The 23,862-nt window shown below is 42.4% G+C and overlaps 2 protein-coding genes across 4 annotated transcripts in view; one reads left to right on the forward strand and one right to left on the reverse strand.

Annotated features, from left to right (window-relative positions):
* Positions 1 to 1,314: 1,314 nt before the first annotated feature.
* SDF2 (stromal cell derived factor 2) lies at positions 1,315 to 10,846 on the reverse strand. Of its 2 annotated transcripts, none has more exons than XM_055319953.1 (3): positions 10,633 to 10,846; positions 6,187 to 6,383; positions 1,315 to 2,210 (listed from the first exon to the last, which is right to left on the reverse strand). In XM_055319953.1, the coding sequence occupies exons 1-3, from the start codon at positions 10,781 to 10,783 to the stop codon at positions 1,923 to 1,925; spliced, it is 636 nt and encodes a 211-aa protein (XP_055175928.1). In that variant the 5' UTR covers positions 10,784 to 10,846; the 3' UTR covers positions 1,315 to 1,922. The 2 variants fall into 2 exon arrangements, with proteins under 2 accessions (XP_055175928.1, XP_055175937.1); XM_055319962.1 differs by lacking the exon at positions 10,633 to 10,846 and adding an exon at positions 10,220 to 10,376.
* A 141-nt stretch (positions 10,847 to 10,987) lies between these two features.
* The window catches only part of SUPT6H (SPT6 homolog, histone chaperone and transcription elongation factor), a 35,680-nt gene continuing 22,805 nt past the window's right edge, over positions 10,988 to 23,862 (forward strand). Inside the window, exons 1-3 of one of the 2 annotated variants that reach the window (XM_055319931.1) lie at positions 10,988 to 11,251; positions 22,708 to 22,845; positions 23,624 to 23,782. In XM_055319931.1, the coding sequence (XP_055175906.1) occupies positions 22,737 to 22,845; positions 23,624 to 23,782 (268 nt within the window). In that variant the 5' untranslated portion in view covers positions 10,988 to 11,251; positions 22,708 to 22,736. The remainder of the gene's footprint in view (positions 11,252 to 22,707; positions 22,846 to 23,623; positions 23,783 to 23,862) is intronic. The other variant, XM_055319941.1, reaches the window with a different exon arrangement.

Here is a 23,862-nt window from a genome sequence, read left to right on the forward strand (position 1 = left end):
TAATTGTAGGAAATAGGCCATTCAGGATCAACATCATTTTGCCTGTTTCCTCCTCTGTGAAATGAGGAAACTGGACAAAGGTACCTTTCAACTCTAGTACACGCTAAACATTCCGAGGATTTCAAAATAAGCACTTCATATTCCTTTGCTCTTCCATCCTAATCTCCATAAATATCCTCCAAGATTTTACTTGAAAACTTTTTTCAATTCCTTCAAAAAAGCATTTCAGTTTTCACATTGGGGTTGCCCATAGTTTTAACTCCAACTGGTTTCCTTATCTAGTCCTCTCGTCCATCATTTCACCTCTCCCCAAAGACTCTACCATGTTTCAAATTCATACTTCTCTCTCAAACACTGTAATCTGAAGCCTCCTAGCAAGGTAGGCTTTGTCTGTAAACCCTCAGGAAAGGCCTGACAACTCCGTGAAAACTGTTCAAACCAAGTTGGAGTACCTTGCAACACACCTCCATACTCACATTCATCTTGTCCAATTTGTTCCCTTTATTCAGCTGATTCCTATCACTTCCTTTCTTCTTTCTCCCCCAGACTGTTTCCAGCCTAGTTCCAGTATCTCAATAACCTTAAATGTTGATTTGTCTATCTTTTTTCTGGAAAGATCCCAAAAGATCAATGCAAATGAAATAGGAAAAGCAGGGAGAGGATGGAGATGGGAGCTCCACTAGTTCATGGTCTCAACTTCCTGAAACAAGTCCTTGTGAAAGAGACTAAGCCTTTTAATGCCATGGTCTATGTGTGGCACAGACCGGGTATCCCCAAAAGTTTAATGGTAAGTCCATATAGCAAAGGAGGGAAAAAAAAATCATTCTTTCTAAAAATAAGGATGGCTAGTCACTGAAATTCCAGCAGATGTGGCAGACACCTCTGTTCACCACGTCCATGCTCAAAAGACCTAGGAGCAAACTTTCTGGAATTGACCAGCAGACAGGAAGAAATGAGGTAAACAGAGGACAAAAAGTCTTCTACCCCCTTTTAGAGAAAGATATCTCTACATTTACCAAAAAGAGCAGATGATAACAGAGCAAAACACAATTGCAGTGTAGTAAAAAGAATGTGAGCCAGACACAGCTAGATTCCTATTCTTATTTACTAGCTTTAAGAATCCAGGCAGTTACTCAACCTCTATGTTCTGTATTGTAAAATCTGTATTATTTTACTGTAAAATTGACCCTGTATCTGTGAAGATTAAAGGAGGTAAGAGCTATAATACAGCATCTAGTATTTAGCAGACAGTGAATATTGGTTCCTCTTTCTACCCCTACACCTTTTTCTCAACTGCAGTTAACAAATCCAAAAAACATTTCATTGGCTATTTATTAAGCGGTATTCCTTCAGGGTCTTTGGCCATAATTAGCCAAAATCTAGTAAAAGTGAAGTGCTAGGAGAAAAGTGAAAACAGAAGAAAAGTCTGGATGCAAGTAAGGCTCCCAGCATCTCTGAGTGATAGCAGTGACTTGTGTAGGACTCCAGGGCCAATCAGATTATGAAACAGCACACTTAATAAATGACAACATTGGTGACTAATAATGAAATTCTTTATCACTTTGGAGAAAGAGTAAAAGTCACACATTGATAATCCATGATGCCAAGCTTCTGAAGAGTAAAAATTTCCCAATGAAGAGAGGTATCTCCCTTAGTTTCTGTTTTATCAATATGAATAAAAACATCTGCTCCTTCACCAGCAAGTCCTGTACTCAAAAAGAACTGACTGAAAGTCTGGAAGAACCACCAATTCAAGTGTGAAGGGCTAAAGCTTCCAAACACAGCCACTGTTTTCTGTCACGCATCTTCATCTCAGTGGGGACATGGCCACTGCCCAGGGAACCTGTGGCAGGGATCCCAAGGTGGAGCAGCAGCAGATGTCATGAACACTGTGTGGTAACAGTGGCTTACAGCTTCCAGGCTCATAGCTCTGCGTGATGAGCTTCTGCCTTTAACAACTCACTGGGCTTCATGAAGATGCCTTCCATGGCTTTCCAATAGTTGTTCTGGCTTGGCTGGGCCATGCCATGTACCTCCTTTTGCCCACTAATAGGTCGACCATATTGTTCTCCTGTGACAGACAGCAGAACTTCAGTGGAAGAGTGCTTGAACCGCACCTCACCATCCCTCACCCAGTAGGGCCCATTACAGAGCACAGTCCAGTCATCCAGATAATCACCTTCACCTTCCTCACCAAAAGCACTCACTTCCTGAAAGACACAAATGGTAGCAATATTAGCATGACTGACACATAGGCTTGGAAAGGAGAGGGAAAAACTAGGAAGAAAAATAAGAGGCTTTCCAGTATTTAAAAATAAACTGGGGGAAGGATGCCTGGGTGGCTCAGCAGTTGAGCGTCTGTCTTTGGCTCAGGGCATGATCCTGGTCCTGGGATCGAGTTCTGCATTGGGCTCCCCACGAGAAGCCTGCTGCTCCCTCTATCTCTCTGCCTCTCTGTGTATCACATGAATAAACAAATAAATAAAATATTTTAAAAAGGAAAAAAGTCAGCTTTTAAAAAAATAAAATAAAAATAAACTGGGGGAAAACTTTTAAAATAATAAACAAACTGTGGAAAAAGATAAAAAGACACAAAGGACATGAAATCAGTTGCCCTAGGATTATGTTCCAAATACTAAGTTTGCAAGTAATCCTGTATTTGCCTTATATCTTCTCTTACAGTCTTACTCTTGCTATTTGACTTTAAATATTTCTGCCTCATCTCTTTATATTTTAAGAGACCCGGTGAGCAACACAAATTGAGAGGGGGAATGGGCTGTGGAGATTGGCAGACCTTGAATCTCCACTCCATTTCTTTCTGTGTAATTCCTTAATTTTCTCCTCTAAAAACTGACTGATGACAATATCACCTTTACAATAATTTTGAGAACTAAATGAAGTAACAGAATAAATAATAGCAGGGTCCTTCCACTTGTCTTTTAATCCCATTACCCTTAAGGCCAAATATTCAGTTTCTACTGCAATAAAAAAGTTATAGAGTATTTCAGAAATAAATAAATACATGCTAAGCTATATAAACTATATAATTTTAAAGATATTTTTATTGGGCACCTGGGTGGCTCAGTGGTTGAGCATCTGCCTTTGGCTCAGGTCATGATCCCGGGGTCCTGGGACCGAGTCCCACAACAGGCTCCCAGCAGGAAGCCTGCTTCTCCCTCTGCCTATGTCTCTGCCTCTCCAAGTGTTTCTCGCGAATAAATAAATAAAATCTTAAAAAATAGGGCAGCCCTAGTGGCGCAGCGGCTTGGCGCTGCCTGCAGCCTTGGGTGTGATCCTGGAGACTCGAGATCAAGTCCCACATCGGGCTCCCTGCATGGAGCTTGCTTCCCCCTCTCCCTGTGTCTCTGTCTCTCTCTCTCTGTGTGTCTATGAATAAATAAATAAAATCTTTAAAAAAAATCTTAAAAAATAATAAAATAAAGATATTTTTATTTTTTTATTAATTCTTTTTTTGGTAAAGATTTTATTTATTATTCATAGAAACACAGAGAGAGAGGGGGGCAGAGGCACAGGCAGAGGGAGAAGCAGGCTCCCTGCAGGGAGCCTGACTTGGGACTCGATCCAGGGTCCCCAGGATCACACCCCAGGCTGCAGGCGGCGCTAAACCGCTGCGCACGGGGGCTGCCCTATTTTTATTTTTTTGAGCAAGAGAGAGAGCACAAGCTAGGGGAGAGGCAGACAGACGGGGAGAAGCAGACTCCCTGCTGAGCAGGGAGCCGTATGTAGGGCTGGATCCCAGGACCCTGGGATCATGACCTGAGCCAAAGGCAGATGCTTAACCGACTGAGCCACCCAGGTATCCTCCAAAAACCTTTGTTAAGTCTGATCTAATCGTAACAAAAACATCAGACAAATCCCGAGAGGAGCACCCTATAATATACTTGACCAGCATTCCTCAAAACCATCAAGGTCATCAAAAAGAAGAGTCTGAGAAACTGTTACACCTAAAAGAAACCTGAGGAGACATGACAACTAAATGTAATATGATATCCTGGATGTGCTCTTGGAACAGAGACAGTAGGTAAAAATTAGGAAATCAAAATAAACTATGGAATTTAGCTGATAACAATGTATCAATACTGCTTTATAAACTGAAGAAAATTTACCATACTAACATAAGACGCTAATAGGAAAAACCACATGCAAAGTGGGGGTGGGAGGGAAGCAGTTATTAAGGGCTATCTCCTAAAACCTCAAGGCTTAAAAAAAATGGCATAATATTGGGAGGCCTGGCTGGCTCAGTAGGTAGAGTGATTATTGATCTCGAGGTGCTGAGTTCAAACCCCACATTAGGCATTGAGCTTATTTTTTTTTTAATTAAAAAATAAAAATTAAGGGATGCCTGGGTGGTTCAGCGGTTGAAGCGGTTGAAGCATCTGCCTTCAGCTCAGGGCGTGATCCTGGGGTCTGGGGATCAAATCCCATATTGGGCTCCTTGCAAGGAGCCTGCTTCTCCCTGGGCCTATGTCTCTGCCTCTTTCTCTGTTTCTCTCATGAATAACATCTTTAGAAAAAAGAAATTTTTTTTAAAATTAAAAAGTGGCATAATACTTAATTCATTTTCCTAATGTGGTTAGTTGGCATCATTTAAAATAATAATCTTTTAAAATCTTTTTTATTTTCTTTTTTTTATTTAAAGATTTATTTTTATTTTATGACAGACAGAGAGAGAGAGAGAGACAGACAGGCAGATGGAGAAGCAGGCTCCATGCCAGGAGCCCGACACGGGACTCGATCCCGGGACCCCAGGACTGCACCCTGGGCCAAAGGCAGGCGCAAAACCGCTGAGCCACCCAGGGATCCCCTCTTTTTAAATCTTTTATTTATTGATTCAGGAGAGACACAGAGACAGAGGCAGAGACATAGGCAGAGGGAGAATCAGGCTCCATGCAGGGAGCCCGATGTGGGACTTGATCCTGGAACTCTGGGATCATGACCTGAGCCAAAGGCAAATGCTCAACCACTGAGCCACCCAGGCGTCCCTAAAATAATAATTTTTATTCAAAATTTAGAAAACGTTTATTACAAGTATAGTTGACACACATTGTTCTAGCAGTTTCAGGTGTACAACATTGTGATTCAACATGTCTATACATTATGCTATGTTCACCGCAAGTATAGCTACCACCGGTCACTACACAATGCTTTTACAATTATCACCAACTACATCCCTATGCTGTACCTTTTATCCCTGTGACTTCTTCATTCCATAGCTAGAAGCCTGTTATCTCCCATTCCCCTTCATCCATTCTGCCCATCTCCCCAATCTGTCCCTCTCTGACAACCATCAGTTTGTTCTCTAATAGGTCTGATTCTGCTTTTTGCTTGTTCATTTGTTTTCTTAGATTCCATATATAAATGAAGTCATATGGTATCTGTCTGACTTATTTCACTTAGCCTAGTACCTCCTAGGTCCATCCATGTTGTCACAAATGGCAAGATCCCATTATTTTTTTATAGCTGAGTAATATTCTGTTGCATATATATGTATACACCATATTTTCCTCACCCATTAATCTATTGATGTACACTTAGGTTGTTTCCATATCTTGGCTATTGTAAATAATGCTGCAATAAACATAGTGGTGCGTTTATCTTTCCAAATTCGTGTTTTCATTTTCTCTAATACTTAGTACTAGAATTATTGGATCATATATTTCCATTTTTAATTTTTGAGGAACCTCCATACTGTTTTTCACAGTGGCTGCACCAATTTACATTCCTACCAACAGTGTACAAGGGTTCCCTTTTCTCCACATCCTCGCCAACACTTGTTATTTCTTGTTTTTTGACTGTAGCTATTCTGTAAGGTATAAGGTAATATCTTACTATGGTATTGATTTGCATTTCCCTGAAGATTAGTGATGTTGAACATCTTTTCCTATGTCAACATTGGGTTTCTTTACTGCAGAATTTATCAAGATGACTTATGATATGCTAACACATACCTTTTGTCTTTCCTCATTTCTTGATTTCATCTAGATGTAAAGTCTATTTTGACCAGAAAAAATTTCCTTCACACTTATGAGACAAAGCCATTCTCCAGGTCTGCACACACAAAAAAGAGTATCTACACCTTGAAAAGAAAGGGCTAAGAACCAAAATATTAGACAACTCAACTGAGTTATGCTCAGGGCATCAATGATCCACAGGATGCCATCTCACCTGGTTTCCAGAGAGAGGTGAGGTGAAGTGGTGACTATGAAGGTTTCGGCCAGTGTTGACATGTGTCAGCCGGATGGGCTGGCCACATCTGATGGGGGTTCCTCTCTCACACACTGTAGCTGTTTTCCCCCGTATCCTCCAGTAACTATTGCTGTCATCCACAGAGGTTACACCTGTCACTGACTGCTGCCCACTACCTGCAGTTCAAAAAAAAAAAAAGGTAAAGAAAGGAGAGTGAGCTCAACCTAATCCCTCTCTTTCCTAAGGCCAATAATGACACAGGTTTGAAGGAGTGGAGAGAGGAAACTCTATGCTTGAAATTTTTTCATCTACAGCATTTAAAAATATGTGAAAAATAATAATGTTTATATTTCATATAGTACACATACTTAAATATATCATATTACAATAATACATAAACATTATTATTTTCTGATAAATTATACTTAAGACTGTAGCATATCAGAAAACTAAGAATTTGCATCAAAGGGCACTAAATAAATTAACTTATATCCATTTTTTTTGAAACACAAGTATTAGTCACCTATATACAATAACCTGGATAGCCCTTGGTATATGTCAGGTGTTTAATCACATAATAGAAGTATGTTTAATATTATTCAATGCTTACTATGTATTACAATCCAAACCTTGTCACATTTCACAATAAAAAGGAGACCAGCTTTTGCTTTTGCTGTCAACTTTAATCCAAGCAATTAATCACTGCAGGTCCTGAATTCCCCATAAGTGATCTATCAATAGGTTATAAAAGTATTTATAAGGGCACATCTGGGTGGCTCAGCGGTTGAGTTTCTGCCTTCAGCTCAGGGTATGATCCTGGGGTCCTGGGATTGAGTCCCACATCGGGCTCCCTGTATGGAGCCTACTTCTCCCTCTGCCTATGTCTCTGCCTCTCTCTGTGTGTCTCATGAATGAATGAATGAATGAATGAATGAATGAATAAATAAATAAATAAATCTATCTTAAAAAAAAAAAGTGGGGGGTATTTATGGGGATCCCTGGGTGGCTCAGCGGTTTAGCACCTGCCTCCAGCCCAGGGCATGGTCCTGGAGTCCTGGGATCGAGTCCTGCATCAGGCTCCTGCATGGAGCCTCCTTCTTCCTCTCCCTGTGTCTCTGTCTGCCTGCTTCTCTCTCTCTCTCATGAAAAAATAAAATCTTAAAAAAAAAAAAAGTGTTTGTAAGTCCTCTATATTTGGTTAATACTGCTTAAAGTCCTCTATATTTGGTACAATTCTTCAGGTTAAAAGGCACCAAGTTAGGGCAGCCAAGGTAGCTCAGCAGTTTAGCGCCTGCCTTTGGCCCAGGGCATGATCCTGGAGTCCCGGGATCAAGTCCTGCATCAGGCTCCCTGCATGGAGCCTGCTTCTCCCTCTGCCTGTGTCTCTGCCCCTCTCTCTCTCTCTCTCTCTCTCTCATGAATGAATAAATCTTTAAAAAAAAAAAGGGCACCAAGTTAAACACATAGCTACAGGCTTAAAATGAAAAAGGAAAATATACAAATAATAATTGGTAGTAGTCAGCTAATGTGTACTGAGCACTTTCTAAATGTGAGATACCAATCCAAACCTTTTGCCTGAATATTCTTATTTGATACATGTATATATTCTCTAAAGTAGGTATTATTATTATCATCCCCAATTTACACTGGAATGTCAGAAAAGCTGAATAGTACACCCATGGTCACACAGCACCAAGAGACAGCGCTGGGGTTTGAACCTAGATAGCCCAACCCTAGAACTCCCACAAAGCTTTACTCTCTGTCGTTATATCAGAAAGACTACTCTCTCATATAAACTCTGGGGATATTCTATTCCCTAAGCCTTCATCTACTACTGAATTCTTTAAAGGCACTTGACAGGGGCCCCTGGGTAGTTCAGTGGTTGAATGTCTGCCTTCGGGTCAGGTCATGATCCCAGGGTCTGGGATCAAGTCCCTTACCAGGTTCCCTGCAGGGTGCCAGTGTCTCTCATGAATCAATAAATAAAATCTAAAAAAATAAATAAAGGCACTTGACACTTTCCTTGTTACTCTCTTTTTTTTTTTTAAGATTTTATTTATTTATCCATAGAGACACAGAGAAAGAGAGAGAGGCAGAGGCACAAGCAGGCTCCATGCAGGGAGCCCGACACGGGACTAGATCCAGGGTCCCCAGGATCAAACCCCGGGCTGCAGGCGGCGCTAAACCACTGCGCCACCGGGGCTGCCCTGTTACTCTCTCCTGCTCTTCCTAGCTTTGCTTTGCCTTCAGTCTGCCTGGCCCCACCTGACAGCCTTTTAATGACACCTTTCACACTTAACACATTACACCTTGCACCACAATTATATGGGTGAACGTCTGTAGCCAACCTACCAGCTTCTCTCTATTGCCTCTTCCACTCAGCTCACAAGTTTGTTACATCTTTAAAAAAAAAAAAAAAAAAAAGAGGCAAACCAAGCCTCCTTCCTTACTTCTTGGTTATTGCCGTACAACTCACTTGGTCCTGGGTTATTATCATGTATCATTAAATTACAGTCCATACTTTGTGTCTTCTATTTTTTCAATTTTATTCAACCCTTGACTTCCTCTCCCCATGACTCAGAGATCAGACAGCAGATGGGACTGCATTCAGAGTGGTATGGCTGTAGACTCCTCTCTCACCCTTAAACATTGGGATCACTCAGAGTTCAGTCCTTATCCTTTCTTATATATATATACATATATATTTTAAAGATTTTATTCGCTTGAGAGAGAGAGAGAGAGAATGAGCAGAGGGAGAAGCAGACTCCCTGCAGTCAGCCTGATGCGGGGCTCGATCCCAGGACCCCAGGATCATGACCTGAGCTGCAGGCAGATGCTCAACCCACTGATCCACCCAGGTGCCCCTTAAATACTTACTGATTGGAGATCAGGACAAAAGCATTTATACATGCTTCAACAGGTTTTTCAAGTGATTCAAATCGACACCAGATTGAGAACCACAGTTCATTCTGGGCAATCGCAGGTACTCTACCCACATCTTCAATTCCCCCCACCCCCAGTACAATGATGTTGTACTTAACTCTACCTCAGGCTCAGCACAGATCTCTTTTGAGCTCCAGACCGAATCTGGTTCTCAAATCTAGCTGCCCATTACAAGCACCGAAGAAGTTTTCAAATCTACAGATTCCTATTGTCAGACCTCTCTCCCACACTGATTTAGTAGAATCAAACTAGGAAACTAGATCAAGTAAAAAAGACAAGCTAGGGGATCCCTGGGTGGCGCAGCAGTTTGGCGCCTGCCTTTGGCCCAGGGCGCGATCCTGGAGACCCGGGATCGAATCGCACGTCGGGCTCTCGGTGCATGGAGCCTGCTTCTCCCTCTGCCTGTGTCTCTGCCTCTCTCTCTGTATGACTATCATAAATAAATAAATAAAAAATTAAAAAAGAAAGTAGCAAGCTAGACACACAGCAGGTGTTCACTGAATGGCTCCTAGGATTATAAGACATCCCAAGGACAACAACTCAGTTCCTTTCCTAGTCTAACTGGTAAGACATGTTTTGAGAATCATAAACCACAGACTAGCCCCCATGCTCTCTTAATTAATAGCATCATCAGTCATCTAAGATAGAAATCTAGCAATGATCCTAGATGCATTGCGTATCCTCAATAACTTTTCTCTTTTTTTGTCAGTTGTTTTCCTGTAACTTGCTAACTGGCTCACTATTGCATCTCCTGTGTCTAGAACAATATTAGGGACATAATAAGAGTTTATTAAACCTACACTGAATGAATGAACGGGTCAACAAACTGCTAAATTATAAATGAACCCACAAACCAAGCATTTTAATTTCCTATGTTATAAAGCCCTCTAAGCGGTTTCCTCTCAAATTCCAATGAGTGCTTAAAATTCTTACAAGTAGGGTAAAGTTTGAATAAAAAGAGGCCAGAGAAAGAGTTGAAGAGCGAGTTTAAGACGCAAAACAGCTAGAACAGAAAGATATAGTCAGAGTGAGGTCTTGGAGTTCAAGATTTCATTGGTACAGCACTTACTGTAATTTTCTACATGTCTGTCTCTCCCGCACTGAGTAGTGCCACCCTGGAGTAGCTGAAAGCAGGGTTTGAAACTGGACAGATTTGGTTCGAACCCCGCCTCTGTCATTCACTAGCTGCAAGGCTCTGAGCATGCGATTCGAGTTTGTTTCCTCATCTGTAAAATGAGGATAACAATCGTCTCTACCTCGTAGGAATGTTATAAATCCTAAAAAGTATATGCGTAATGTGCCCGATACGTAGCTCACCGGATAGAAGCTGGTACTACGCCCAATTCTCCGCCTCTAGATCTCAGGAATCTCCCCCGGGCTCCTCTAACCTTCCCAAACCACACCCCTCAGATCTTCTCTTGGCTCCGCCCCCTCCGGAGCCTACCAGGCCTTCCCAGCCCACCCGAACCCGGGCGGCAGTACCTGACCCATAGCGCACGTCGTGTGAGTGCAATCGCACGTTGTGGCGCGTATTGAGTAGCTTCACCACAGAGCCGCATGTAACGACAGCCAGATTGGACGCCCCCACAGCATTCCACAAACCTCCCAACAACAGCAGCGACACCACAGCCATCCTAGCTGTAGCGCACAGCCCCTAATCTTCGAAGAAAACTCGGCCCCTCCCCGGAACCGGAAGCTGCGGACGGAACCACAGAGAGGAGGAAATGAGAAAGCCCTCTAGTCTTTATGGTTCCTTTGGCTAGAGCGGCCTGAGGAAGCCGCGAGGCCTGACGTTTCCGATCCCGAAGCTCTTTTCCCAAGTCTCTGTGACACTTACCTTCCTGAACCGCTACGGCAAGTATTCGCGCCCTCCCAAACGAAGCCCCGAGAGCCGGGTGAGAGAAGAGAGAGCAAGAAAGAGCCCGCCCACTCCCAGTGACAGGGAGCCGGAAGTGACGTAGCACGTTGACGCAGCAGCGGCGGCGGTGGCGGCGGAGGGTCCGTGCGGTGGGTCCGTACTATCCTTTCCCAGTCTCGGTTCGACGACTCCATTTTCCTCGGTGGGGGCTTAGCGCACCGGAGTAGCGGCGGCTTCAGGCAGGTAAAGTTCGAACTGGAAAGCGTGTTCCTCTAAACCGGTCAGGTGAGGAACCAGGCTCCTAGGGCCTGGTCCCGTAAGAGAAGAGGTATTGGGGAGCCGTATGCGGGAAGAAGGGGGCCCTCCGGGCCTTCTCTGCTCTATGAGGGGAAAAGGAGAAGGAAACCAGAGTAGTTGCCTAGAGTCTCAGAGCTTTTCCCAACCCTATGCTACCCGAAACCCGTGAATTGGGTGCCCTGTTGTATCAACAAGCTTCCTGGGACTCCGTCCTTCTCCCGAGAGCTTGTGAAAATTGGGCCACGCCGAAGGATTGGGAATGGAAGGACTTGGGCTTCTGAGTCAGGATCAGGTGACCGAATTTTTTTGTTCTGGTGGTGTTAAATCTACGGATCTTACAGCAGCTCGGCCATCAGGCTACAGGGCGATGCCAAATACCTTCTTTTTCGGTATTGTTAAAAATAAGATTAGAACTTTTTATAGATGGTTGCCTCCACCAGTCGCCTACCACAAACATCAGAATAGGCTATTAAGTCAAAGCTTCATTTTCTTCCAGTTTCTGCCTTTCTCTCCAGGCAATCCCTTGCTGGAGCAGTTCGTTCCTTTTGGTGGTTTCAAGAAGTGATACTTATTTTTCTTTAAGAGGAGGCCTAAGCTCTCTGATAATATGTCCATGGAAATTCACTGTAATATCAGAAGTAGCAAGGGAGTATTGAGTTACACCGCTGCTATTAACGGACATAGAGAGTGTAAACAGTTTTGAATTTGATTAATTTCTTCGAGAGAAAAAAAAAAAGCCTACTTGCCCTGTTTATTTGGAAGTGACTGGTTCTAAAGTGTATTGATTACAAAAGTATGATTGCTTCCTTATCCTCTGAATTTAGATCCCTTATCACTTGTGTCCCTTCAGCCAGTACAAATACATTCTTCTTTAGCTGGCTTGTATGGCTACAAGATAAGATAAGCATAGTTACTCCCTAAGAGGTTTAAATCTCATTTAGAGGTTAATCACGTTTAGAAGTGCAGTCTAGAGGCTCAGTCACGTTTCACAGTTCTCCCTCAGTAGCCCTTCACAAGAAGGGGCTATACTGGAAACGGTCTTTGGAGGCAAGTAAATTTGCCCTTGGTCTTATGTTCTTGATCTCAGTAAGTGGCACTGTGATCAGGACCCTGTGTAAAGTCCTTGGATTCGTCCTATTATTCTCCAGTAAAATCAATCACCCAGTCCTACCTTGCCATAGAAATCTGTTCCCATGACATACACATTATGTTCTGGCATCCCCCTTATCCCCCTCCAACTATCCTCCTACTTTTTTGATTTCCCTTCAAAGTCAGATTTCTCTGTGTGTCAACTTTCTTGAATTTTATTCATTCTTCAGACTCTACTGGTCTGGTATCTCTTATTACCACTTGGTTGAAATTTTTCTGGTCAAGTTTACCAATGATTTCTGTATTGCTAAATATCATGGATACTTTGTTCTTTCCTCAATCCCTGAAATATGCAACACAGTTTACTCTTGTCTTGCAGCTTTCTTCTCTTGGTTTCATTGACACTTCACTACTGAATTGTCTCCATTTCTCTGGTTGCTCCTTCTCAGTCTCCTTTGCTAGGCATTTTTGCTATCTACCTAGTTTCTAAGTGTTGAATTTCCTTCAGAGTTTAATCTTGGGCTCTCTGCCTACTTCCTTTAGGTGATCCAGTTTCATGGCTTTAATTGCCATCTGAAAGCTGGCACCTGTCAAGTTCAAATCTCTAGCCAGCCTTTTCTATATTCAAGAATCCAAACACAGAATGCCTGTTTAATAGCTCCATTTGGATGTCTCTCAGACATCCCAAACCTAACATCATAATAAAAAGAACATTTTAACTTTTTTCTTTTAAAGATTTTATTTACTTATTCATGAGAGAGAGAGAGGGAGACAGAGATACAGGCAGAGGGAGAAGCAGGCTCCCTGCAGGAGCCTGATGTGGGACTCAATCCCGGACCCCGGGATCACGCCCTGAGTCAAAGGCAGACTTTCAGCCATTGAGCCACCCAGGCATCCCTCAAAAAGAACATTTTAGTTTTTGCATCATTCCAAACCTGGTTTGTACTGTCTGACTAGTACTCTCGTCCACATGGTACCAAGGCCAGACCTCTGAGAATCCTCTGGGATTCTTTTCCCTTGCTATCCTTCTCCCCAAGTCTTTTGGTAAGTCCTGTCACTTCTTCCAAAATATATTTCTTTTTTTTTTTTTTAAGATTTTTTATTTATTTATTCATAGAGACACAGAGAGAGAGAGAGGCAGAGACACAGGCAGAGGGAGAAGCAGGCTCCATGCAGGGAGCCCGACGTGGGACTCGATCCAGGGTCTCCAGGATCATGCCTTAGGCTGCAGGCGGTGCTAAACGCTGTGCCACCGGGGCTGCCCCCAAAATATATTTCTAATCTGTTTTCTGTTCTCCATCTCTGCTTCTATCCTATTCCAAACCACCATCATCTTTTGCCTGCAACAGTGGTATCCTCAGTTTTTCCTGTTTCCATCCAGATCCCACTGCAGTTCATTTTGGAGGTAGCTGGTCCGTCTAACCATATCACCTTGCTTTAAACACTCCAGTGGTTTTCCATGGCCTTCAGAGACTCCACTTAAACAGGCCCCTCCTTCTGCAACTCTACTGCCTTCACCATTCTCTGGTCACATTGTCCTTGGGACATTGCCTACCATATGCCAAGTTCTTGCCCACCTTTTCTACTAGGAATCTCTTCCTCTGGCTCTTGATACCACATCCTACTCATTGTTGACATCAGCCTAAACTCACCCTCTCAGAGATGAGGGTATTTATTTCCTTCCTCGTAATTACACCAAGGTTTATTTTGTTTGTGGTTTGTCTCTTACACCAGAATACAAGTATTCTAGGAACAAGGACTTTTGTTTTCTACATGCTTGACATGTAGTAAGCACTTATTAAATAAATCTTTGCTGAATTCCCAAGTAAACTAAGACAGTTCTGTTTAAAACCCTACAGTGGGGACGCCTGGGTGGCTCAGCTCTTGAGCACCTGCCTTCGGCCCGGGGCATGATCCTGGAGTCCCAGGATCAGGTTCCCACATCAGGTTCCCACATCAGGCTCCCTACATGGAACCTGGTTGTCTCTGCCTCTCTGTGTGTGTCTCTCATGAATAAATAAAATCTTAAAAAAATAAAATAAAGCCCTACAGGCGCTTCCCAGCACCTTTTAGTGTCCAAAATCTTTAACTTACCCTATCAAGATCCTTAGAGCTTCACTCCAACTCATTATGAACCTTTCTCCCTCTCTCTAGTCAAACTGGCTCTCACTGTCCTTGCTACAGCATATCCTGAGGCTTCTGCTGGAAGTACTCTTCTCCAATACCACTACTCCTCACATGACCACCAAAGAAGCCAGTTCCTTGGCTAATTCCTCCACAATCTTACAGTCTTTATTTAAAGTCACTTCCTCGGGGGTCCCTGGATGGCTCAGCGGTTTGGCGCTTGCCTTCGGCCCAGGGCATAATCCTGCAGTCCCGGAATCAAGTCCCACATCAGGTTCCCTGCACGGAACCTGCTTCTCCCTCTGCCTGTGTCTCTGCCTCTATCTCTGTGTCTCTCATGAATAAATAAAGTCTTTAAAAATAAATCAATAAATAAAGTCACTTCCTCAAAACCAGATTGGAGTCCACTCTTACAGGTCCCATGGTACCTTGATCATCAATTCTTTCAATTACTCCTTTAGTTCTAGATCAGGGGTCAGTAAACTAAAGCTCCTTGGCTAAATAGGCCACTCCCATTCATTTACATATCATCAGTGTTAGATTTTGTGCTACAGTGGCAGATCTGGCCCTCTGTGGTTTGATGACCCCTGTGCCAGGGCAGGAACTATATATTCCCCAGTGTGTGTGGCAGAAGACTCAGTAACTTACTCCCTCCCTGTGTTGCAGGGATTCTGATTCTGGTTACATATTTCAGTTTCTGCTCCTCTTTTGTCCTTTCCTTATTCCGCAAGGAAACGTGGAAAGAAAAGAGATAACTCATATTTTTAAATAATTACTTATGTAAGTCATCGTCAACAATAATGTATTTTATACTGTTATTTAAAAAACTCATAAGATTGTTATTTCCTTTTTTTTTTTTAAGATTTTATTTATTCATGAGAGATAGAGAAAGAGAGAGAGAGAGAGGCGCAGAGACACAGGCAGAGGGAGAAGCAGGCTCCATGCAAAGAGCCTGATGTGGGACTCGATCCTGGGTCTCCAGGTTCACACCCCGGGCTGCAGGCGGCGCTAAACCGCTGCGCCACCAGGGCTGCCCAAGATTATTTCCTATAAATGTGGTGTGCACATTAAAATGACGATAGGTAGAGTAACTTTTTCTGTATATTTTTCAAGTAATCTCTATACCCAACATGGGACTTGAACTCACAACCCTGGCGTGAGGAGTAGAGTTGCATGCTTTACTGACTGAGCCAGCCAGGCACCCCCTAACTTTTTCTTTATTTTAACATCTTGATTTGGTTTGATTAGGATTTTTCTTAAGGAGCACTACTGAAGTTTAAAAACTTGTCTAGGGGATGCCTAGGTGGGTCAGTGGTTGAGCGTCTTTCAGCTCATGGTGTGATCCTGGGATCGAGTCCCACAGGCTCCCCTCAAGGAGCCTGCTTCTCCCTCTGCCTGTGTCTCTGCCTCTCTGTGTCTCTCATGAATAAATAAAATCTTAAAAATAAATAAAAACTTGTCTAAAGTAAATTCTGAATACTTCATGTATTAAACTTTCAGGTTTTTGGATTCCACATTGGATTGTCACTTGTGAACACTTTTGGAATAGCCCTGGGCTTTTGCTCATAAAATACAGAATATCTTCTAGTTGAAACTCCACACCAGACTTGTGGGTCTGTTCCCTATACCGCTAGGCCCGTTCAGACTTAAGACTTTGCTCATGTTGCTATTTCCAGGTTATCTGCTTAACTCTTCTCAATTTAGGCATCACCTTTTCTGAGGCATTCTCTGACCTTTCTCTCCTTATATTGCTCTCAGTCCTGGTATATAACTATAATACAACATTCATTATGCTTTGTCATAACTTCATTTATAAGTTTTTTGAGATAGCTTGTGAACTCTATCAAAGTAAAAAGAATATTTTACTCTTTTTATATACCTAACTTTTAGCACAGACCTTAATTCTATATGTGTGTATGTATATATATATATACACACACACACACACACATAAGAGTAAATGTTAATTGAAGCTGGCAGTGGAAAGAATTAACAGACATCTTGTTTTGCTCTGGTCTCCTTTTAATTGCCTCCTACATCATCTTGTTCAAAAGGAGGGGACTACCGGGGGCCTCCCTGTGGCAATCTGATCCCAGCTCCATTCCCCTTCCAGAGAATGTCATGGTAACCACCACCCTCTCCCTTTGAGCCATATCTTGTACTGCAGCTTTCCTTCTGCCTGGAGAAACTTCCTTTCACTAACCCCTGCTCCTTCTAGACCTATTTCAGTAGTAAATTTAACTTATGGTCTGAATATAGGGAAAATTCACGAGCAGGAGTACTAAATAAGAAAATTAAACTCCGCTGGGTTCATCCCATATCATATGTTAATAATAATAAACATATGCTAATTAGTATTTTTGTTCTGGAATAGTTGCTACTTGCCAGCCTCAGCCTGCAGTGCTGCTGCAGCGCCCTCCTCACATCTAGCTCCTGCAAGTTGCAGCAAGTCAGGCTTGTTTCTGGCACACCTCTTTTAACTGAAAGTCTTGGCAGTAAGCTAGATTGGAAGCATTCCCCGCTATAGCACAGCATATACTCTATTGCTAACCTAGGGAATGGGAGGAAAGCTGTGTGTAGCACAGAGCACCAGCTGCCCCCCCACCCCCCGGGACTGGAAAAAGCTGTTGTTTTCATCAGGTAGGCTGTTCTCTCTAAGTAGACTGGAAGGCATCTGGTCTGTAAGAGCTGGCATTTAATGTGAAGATGTTGAGGATTTATAAGACTGAATTTGTGGGTCTGATAGCCTAATTCAAGCAATGTGTGGAGGCTGCTGTACCCAATAATGGCTTAGTTCGACCGGGGATGGAGGGGTGGTGTCAAGATTAAAATTAGAGCAGGAGATTTAATTAGCAGTTTTTAGATACTCACTATTGGCAGTTGTCAAAGTAAATTACCTTAAGAACACCGAAATCTTGGGGGAAAAGGAGCATCAGTCTAACCGCAAGACTTTTATCACTGCCCTGTGGGATGTGTCACAACTATATAGCATAGCAGCTCTCAAATGTTTTAATCTTGGGACACTTGTACACTCTTAAGGATAATTTAAAATCGCAAAGATGTTTTGGTTATGTGAGTTATATCTATTGATATTTATGATATTTTCATATTTTGATGTGTCATTTTGATTTGATAAGAAATTCAAATTGGGTATATTGGGACGCCTGGGTGGCTCAGCGGTTAAGTGCCTGCCTTCAGCTCAGGGTGAGATCTGGAGTCCCTGGATCAGGTCCCACATCAGGCTCCCTGTTGGAGCCTGCTTCTCCCTCTGCCTGTGTCTCTACCCCTCTCTGTCTCTGTCTCTCTTTCATAAATAAATAAATAAAATATTTTTTAAAAATTGGGTATATTCATTTTACAGTCATAATAAAGCCAGCACCAAAAAAAAAAAAAAGATTATTTGGGAGTATACAGGTATATTAAACTAATACATTATACATCTTTTTTTTAAGATTTATTTATTTATTTATCAGAGATATAGAGAAGCAGAAACATAGGCAGAGGGAGAAATAGGCTCCCCAAGGGGAGTCTGATGCGGGACTAGATCTGATCTCGGGATCACTCCCTGAGCCCAAGGTAGACAACGCCCAACCGCTGAGCCACCCAGGCAGCCTCACATTATACATCTTAAATTTACACAATGTTTTATGTCTATTATATGGCAGTAAAGCTGTGTGTGTGTGGGGGGGTGATAGTAAGTCCTCTACATCTTAATATAAATAATGCTTTTATGAAACCAAAACAAAAGTAGTGAGAAGAGCAATGTTGTTGTTGTTGTTTTTCCCCAAATCTTTTTAAAGATTTTATATTTATTTGAGAGAGAGCATGTGCATAGGAGTGTGAGGATTAGGGGGAGCAGAGGGAGAGGAACAAGCAGACTCCACCCAATGCAGGGCTCAATCCCACACCACAAGATGACCTGAGATGAAACCAAGAGTCAGATGCTTAACTAACTGAGCCACCCAGGTGCCACCCCCTTCTTTTTAATCTCTGTCTTAATAGAATATAGCTGGATTTTCATATTTGTTTTTGCATTCAATGTTGTGATACAACACATTATATTACCTCTGGAAAACTCCACCGTATGCTTGAGAGAAGGTGGTCCCCAGACCATACTTTGAGACCTGCTGATATAGTAGAAACAACTGTGATTTTGGAATCAGACACACCTTAACTCAAACCTCAGCTTTTGTGTTGGATATCTGTATCAGCCTGAACAAGTGATTTTGTCTCTGTCATCTCCTTTGTTGAATGCAGAGAGAAGTGCAGTATAACTCCTAGGACAGCATAGGGGTTAATAGTTAATATTCTTAACTGTCTGGAACTTGGTAGATGTGTAAGTACTGTTCCTCTGGGTACTTTTTTTTTTTTTTCTTTAAGGAAATGCCTGTATTAGTCTTGGTTGGGTTTTGTGTGAGTGTTGTGGGTTGGTTTCTAATTCTTTTCCCACGCCTATTCTCTGCATATAATACATAAAATTGTTCTATGGTCATTATTTTTTTAAAAGATTTTATTTATCTGACAGAGAGCATGCACAAGCAAGGGGAGCAGGAGAGAGAGAAGCAGACTCCCTGCTTGGCAGGGAGCCTGATGCAGGACCCTGGGATCAAGCCAAAGGCAGACACTTAACCAACTGAGACACCCAGGCACCCCCTCTGGTCCTTATTTGTTTTCATATCTCTCTCCCTCTACTAGAAATCCATTCCTCAATAACAAATAATCCTGTTTTCTCCTCAAATTCCTAGGTCCTAGCAGAATGTAGGTTACCTGGCAGTCATTCAGTAATACTTGAATAGCATCTGAAACCTCAACCTGAAATTGAACATAAGACCATATCATTGCCCCTCTCTCTCCACCAGAACACGGTACCTTCAGTTTTGTTTCCTTGAGTTCAGTCAATCTTAAATTAATTGGTTGTGGTATCAGTTGATATCACTAATAGTAATTTTCAGAAGAATTAGAGCCCTAGCATTTAAGGCTCCTTCTAGAGCTCAGACCATTTCTGGTAACTGTTACCCAACCTCCTCTTTTCTCCCATCCCACTGCCATCTTTCCTTGGTTAGGTGGCAACAGTATGAGAAAGTAAGTAATTTATTTAACAGATATTTAGTGGTTCCCGTTTTGTACAGGACGCCTAGAAGGGTGCAGCTTACATAGTACAGAATCACAAAGTGCTGTGGGATGCCTCTTGTGTTGCCATTTGTTTTCATGGAGTTTTTTTTAGCCCTTCTGTTAGGTAGGGTCTCTAACTTCGAGAAGCTTATGGTCTTTTTTTTTTTTTTTTTTAAGATTTTATTTATTTGGGGATCCCTGGGTGGCTCAGCAGTTTCACGCCTGCCTTTGGCCCAGGGCGCGATCCTGGAATTCCGGGATCGAGTCCCACATCGGGCTCCCGGCATGGAGCCTGCTTCTCCCTCTGCCTGTGTCTCTGCCTCTCTCTCTCTCTCTCTCTATGTCTATCATAAATAAATAAATCTTTTTTTTAAAAAAAGATTTTATTTATTTATTAAAGGGGGAGGGCAGAGACACAGAAAAGAAGCAGGCTCCGTGTGGAGAGCCCGATGTGGGGCTCAATCCCGGGTCTCCAGGATCATGCCCTGGGCTGAAGGCGGCGCTAAACCGCTAGGTAAGCCACCGGGGCTGCCCCAGAAGCTTATGGTCTTAAGTGTGAAAAACGGGCACATACACAGTGGACCATAATTCAGGACAAGATGAGGACTGATGCTGAGTTTATCAACAGCCAGCTAGCTTCAGGTTTCCAGGATAGGATCTTGATGTTATGATGTGTGTGATGTGTGCTATTTTTTAAAGTCCTGCAAAGCCTGAGGCACCTGGGTAACCACATTCAGTTAAGTTTCTGACTCTTGGTTTCAGCTCAGGCCCTGATCTCAGGGTTGTGAAATCCAGCCTTGTATTGGGCTCTGTGCTCAGTGCAGAGTCTACTTCAGATTCTTTCTCCTCTCTTCCTCTCTCTCTCTCTCTCTCTCTCTCTCTCTCTCTCTCTCTCTCTCTCTCGTCAAATTAATTAAGTAAAATAAAGTCCTACAAGGCCCAGGAAACTCCATGGTTCTGCCATTTCCAGGCTCTGGACGAGTCTGAAAGCAGGGAAGTAGAAGACAAAATTGGGATTGGTTGGTACAAAATTATAGAATGCTGAGGAAAATTAACCCCAAGATTCAAAATCAGACTCAGTTAACATTTTTTGAAACTGTAAACTAGGTTCTTTCCCTCTGTGTTATGTAATAGTCTCAACTACTCGGCAAAGTAGGTAGCACTATTCCTGTGTTCCAGATGAGGCTGATATCCAGACAAATTCAATAATTGGCTTAGTTTATATATCTGGTAGATGTTGGGACCAGGTTTTGATCTCTACTCTTGAGCCCAGCAATCTTTGCATTTAACTATGTTGCCTTTATTTTGTAGACCATGAAAGTCACAAAGTGTTTTTTTGCTGGGAATGTAAATGTAAAAATAGGTTTATGATTCTGATATTTCTAAAAAGACCCCCTTTTCACCCAAATGCTCCCTACTAGTAGTCACACAAGTGGGCTCAAGTTCATGAAATATTATTTAATCTGTTGAAAAGAATTTTTCTTTTGACTCTGTCAGCAGCCAGGTATAGTGTGTATGAAAGTGCCTGTCATTAAGTTGGCACTTGTTTCCCAAATTTCTTATGAGCAATTCATAGAATCTCACTGCTGCCACCAAATGCCTACCTATATAATCATTAAATTTTTTCCTCATTTGCCCTTGCCCCTAAATGATGAGTGAGATAAAATTCTTTGGTATACAGTTAACCCTTGAACAGTGCAGGGGTTAAAGGCACTGGCCTTCCATGCAATCAAAAATCTGTTTATAACTTTTTTTTTAATATTATTTATTCAGGGATGCCTGTGGCTCAGGAATTGGGTGTCTGCCTTGGGCTCAAGGCGTGATCTCAGGGTTCTGGGATTGAGTCCCATCGGGCTTCCTGAATGGAGCTTGCTTCTGTCTCTGCCTCTCTCTCCCTCTGTCTCTCATGAATAAATAGAATCTTAAAAAAAAAAAAAAGATTTTATTTATTCATTTGACAGAGAGCACAAGCAGGAGAGCAGCAGGCAGAAGAAGGAGAAGCAGGCTTTCCACGGGGCCGGGAGCCTGATGCAGGGCTCGATTCCAGGACCCTGAGATCATGACCTCAGCTGAAGGCAGATACTCAACTGACTGAGCCACTCAGACACCCCAAAAATCTATATAACTTATGACTCCCCAAAAACTTTACTAATAGCTTACCATTGCCTGGGATAACATAACACAACCTGAATAGTTCATTAACACATATTTTGGGCATTATATGCACTATATACCATATTCTTAAAGTAAGCCTGAGAAAAGAAAATGTTAAGAAAATCACATGGATGAGAAAATATATCTACAATACTCTATTTATTGAAAAAAAAATCCGTAAGTGGACCCATGCAGCTCAAACTCCTGATTTTCAAGTCAGCTATGTAGAGAGAAGTCCGATGTAATCATTATCTTTTTAAAGGCACACATAGGGGATCCCTGGGTGGCTCAGTGGTTTAGCACCTACCTGCCTTTGGCCCAGGGCGCGATCCTGGAGTCCCGGGATGGAGTCCCGCATCAGGCTCCTGGCATGGAGCCTGCTTCTACCTCCTCCTGTGTCTCTGCCTCTCTCTCTCTCTCTTTCTCTCTCTCTCTCTCTCATAAATAAATAAATAAATAAATAAATAAATAAATAATAAATAAATAAATAAATAAATATTTTAAAAAGGTAAAAAAAAATAAAATAAAGGCACACGTAGGAGGAATAACCATGGGAGGAGTGGAAAATGGATGAAATGGACCCATCTGATTTTTTTTTTTTAAGATTTTATTTATTTGTTCATGAGAGACACACGGGGGTGGGGGGCAGAGACACAGGCAGAAGGAGAAGCAGGCTCCATGCAGTGAGCCCAATGCGGGACTCGATCCCGGGACCCTGGGATTACGCCCTGGGCCAAAGGCACCAAACTGCCGAGCCACCCAGGCATCCCAACCCGTCTGATTCTTAACTGTCTCCTCCTTAGGTGGGAATGATTGAGGGGGCAGAGCAGTGGCATGTGGCTAAAAGGCTGTTTGTGGAAAGAGTTAAGGACACTCTGTAAAGTCATGTGTCTCATTTATCTTTATCTTCCTTCCTTCTTTAGTCATTCTTAGGCGGTGAGAAGCTGCAAACATGTCTGATTTTGTGGAAAGCGAGGCCGAGGAGTCAGAGGAAGAGTACAATGATGAAGGCGAAGTGGTGCCCCGAGTCACCAAGAAATTTGTGGAAGAGGAGGATGACGGTGAGGAGGCCCCAGCCTCAAGCTTCTCCCCACTATTGCTAAGCTTTGGATAGTTGGATTCTTGCTGATGAGAGGCTCAGGCTGAGCACAGAAGTTATCACACATGAGGTACCAGCTTGAGAATTTTCAGTAATTTATAGCAAATACTTACTGAGCATCTGTCTGCTGTATGCCAGGCACTGTGCCTAGAATTGGAGTATGAAATAAAGACCCTGCAATCATGGAGTTTATGTTAGTGGGAGGGGACAGAGAGTAAACCAACAAATAAATATATACATAATGTTTTCCTCTTTGAGAGACCTAGCAGTGTTGGTATTTATGTGCCCAGTTTTCTATTCTCTGGCCAAACCCAACCATTAGGATACTCGGCAGAGTAGAATCATGAAATGGCTTTAAAGACAGAAAGGTAAACACAAGTTTTATTAAAAGAATTATAGATAGAAGAAATCATATGGCTGCTGAATTTATAAACTAAGATGGAAACAAAGATTATTGGTGGCTCTAAAACCCCTAGTATGACTTTGAAGAGCCCAAATAATTAGGAGGATCATCTTGCCTAAAGACAGATGGTGAACATAGAAAGGAGATATTACTTTTCCAGATGCTGCTACTCTAAGTTAGTGATCATGTTTTATATCTTCAGGTGAGACTGAAAAGTTAACATGGCACCCATATCATTAGGTTTAGAGCAGAAAAAGAATCACAGTTTAAGCAGGTGGCCCTATCCCACCCCAACCCGTTACCCAAACTCTATGCTTCAAACATACATGTTTTCCAGATGAGGAGGAGGAGGAAGAGAACCTAGATGATCAGGATGAGCAAGGCAATCTGAAAGGCTTTATCAATGATGATGATGATGAAGATGAAGGGGAGGAGGATGAGGGTAGTGACTCTGGTGATTCAGAAGATGATGTTGGCCACAAGAAGAGAAAACGCAGTGAGTAGTCTCTCCTCAGTCAAGTAAGGCTGGGGTGGAAGTTCCAGTGGAGAAGGGGCCTTCACATCACCATGGGTAAC

This window comes from Nyctereutes procyonoides, unplaced genomic scaffold, assembly GCF_905146905.1.
Source record: "Nyctereutes procyonoides isolate TBG_1078 unplaced genomic scaffold, NYPRO_anot_genome, whole genome shotgun sequence".
Classification (NCBI taxonomy): Eukaryota; Metazoa; Chordata; class Mammalia; order Carnivora; family Canidae; genus Nyctereutes; species Nyctereutes procyonoides.